Genomic DNA, 2,089 nt, shown 5'->3' with positions numbered 1-2,089 from the left:
ATGGACGTGAAAGAAAGCAAAACGGTAAGGACTACAATAAAGTTTATGTTTACCTTGATCTTGACAGTGACTTACTGTATGTAATTATCCATTTACTATAACCGGTATGACTGATATTTGGGGTTCCCATATTTGTATCTGAAATGCTACTGTAGATGCTACTAAAAATCTACATTTTACATTTTCAAATGTTTTTAAATCCTATACTAGAACAAGTTCCAAATATATGATTTCCGCAATTAAGGCACAGGAAAAACACCCCAAAGAAAGTATACAATTTTTAGAATAGTCTATGTAATTAATAGAAGAAACATGACAACTGGCAGCGGTCTGCGAAACAATGCAAACGTAAAACTGACACAACGACGACATCCGTAACGGGCCCTCCGTAACAATTGCATTACCATAGAATCAACATTCCCTGACTATCTGGGGCAGTAGGGTAGTCTAGTGGTTTGAGCTTTCGCTCATCACGCCGAAGACTTCGATTCACTACATGCGTACAATGTGTGAAGCTCAGTTCTGGTTTCCCCTGCTGTGATATTGCTGAATTATTGCTAAGCTAAACCAAACTCACTCTACTACGGGGACTGAATATTCAGGAAAATTCATCTTGACATTTACCGCACAGGAGATCTTCTGTCCCCGCCCTACCTTCGACTACAGAGAAACACTGGGGTTTTGGCGCAGGAGAGAGGGGAAACTGGTGCCTGAGTTTGTCTTGAAGGCCTTCATGGCAGCTGGGGACGACATCAGAGCCAAAGAAGGTGATCAGGCAATAGTTTATTTGTTCTAACGGATGTGAGAACGGGGTTTTATTTTTGAGGAAGGAACATTGTGTAACGTCATCAGAACGGCTTGTAAATAGAGGAATTTGGACAAGACAAACCACAGTGAAAGCAGGACCAAACTCAATCAACAACCACGGGATACTGATAACCAGGCATTCTAATGACGACAAAAAGAAGCTGTGCTATATTTTTAACCCCCAGTGTGCCACAAGAACATAAATTATAATTTATTATGTCCTTCATCTTCAACCCTCAATATGAGTGTCCAATACAATTCTGGATATATCACGTTAAATCTCCATCCATCATTTCACTTCCAAGAGTCCATTCTTTTTATCAAAATGGGATATTCACTTGAAAATTGACTTATGTAAATTTACGTAGTATGACGTATACACTTCCTTTAACGCTTAAGTGCATTGCAGGAAATTAAATGAGTATCGGAGTATCACTCTGCACGTACGTACGATGGTTGGACGGAGGCATGCACGTGTTTGTGTATAGGTAGGCAGATCGTTTATCACAGGGTGGTGTGTTAGCCTACTGGTAAAGTGTCCGTTCGTCACGCTGAAGACCTAGGTCCGAATTCCTGCATGGGTACAATGTGTGAAGCCCCCACCGTAATATTGCAAAATATTGGAATATTGCAAAAAGTGACGTAAAACCATACTCACTCACTTGTTTGTCACATGTTGAAATCATTGCAACAGTGAGCATATTTTCAGATCTCCTCAATCGGAAGAAGAGACCACATGTAGCTGGCTCCACCCATCACACCTTGACCTTGCTATGGTGGTCAGTGACGGTCCTGTTCCTCACCGGACTACTTGGGTTGCTAATGTCGGATAGGTTCGCCCCAAACCTCTTCGTAGATGACTGCAGCTGCCACAGCCTCTTCGAAGTCCTTGGCTGGGATGCACTGGGAACACTGCCCGACGTGTTATAGATATCAATGTCCATAATCGAATTTTAACAGTAAAATAGAAGCACTGACAGAAATCTTAAACGGCTTTTATCAAAGTAATACCAATGGTTTAAAGTATTAACAATTGTTTCAAAAAACATAAATGGTTTTCATCAAAGTAATAACACTTCTTTCGATAAACATAACGTCTTTTACCAAAGTAATAACAATCGATAATTTTTTTGAAATGATGTATTTGCTACACATTTTATAGGTACCTATCGTACAATATATACATATTTGGAAAATTACAAATCCGTATTTTGCGGGTCTTTATTTATAGCATTCCTAATGTGCCTTTGTCAAAATTGACCTTTATCTACTTGGTACAAGT

At 39.6% G+C, this 2,089-nt stretch overlaps 1 protein-coding gene across 1 annotated transcript; it reads left to right on the top strand.

Moving 5' to 3' along the window:
* LOC137278150 (uncharacterized) lies at positions 1-1,737 on the top strand. The gene is made up of 3 exons (XM_067810320.1): positions 1-24; positions 632-767; positions 1,517-1,737. Exons 1-3 carry the CDS (start codon positions 1-3, stop codon positions 1,735-1,737), a joined length of 381 nt encoding a protein of 126 aa, XP_067666421.1.
* The last annotated feature ends 352 nt before the right edge of the window (positions 1,738-2,089 follow it).

The sequence above is a fragment of the Haliotis asinina genome, chromosome 3, assembly GCF_037392515.1.
Source record: "Haliotis asinina isolate JCU_RB_2024 chromosome 3, JCU_Hal_asi_v2, whole genome shotgun sequence".
Lineage (NCBI taxonomy): Eukaryota > Metazoa > Mollusca > Gastropoda > Lepetellida > Haliotidae > Haliotis > Haliotis asinina.
The sequence above is the reverse complement of the archived record's forward strand: the minus strand, read 5'-3'. Positions and strand labels throughout refer to the sequence as shown.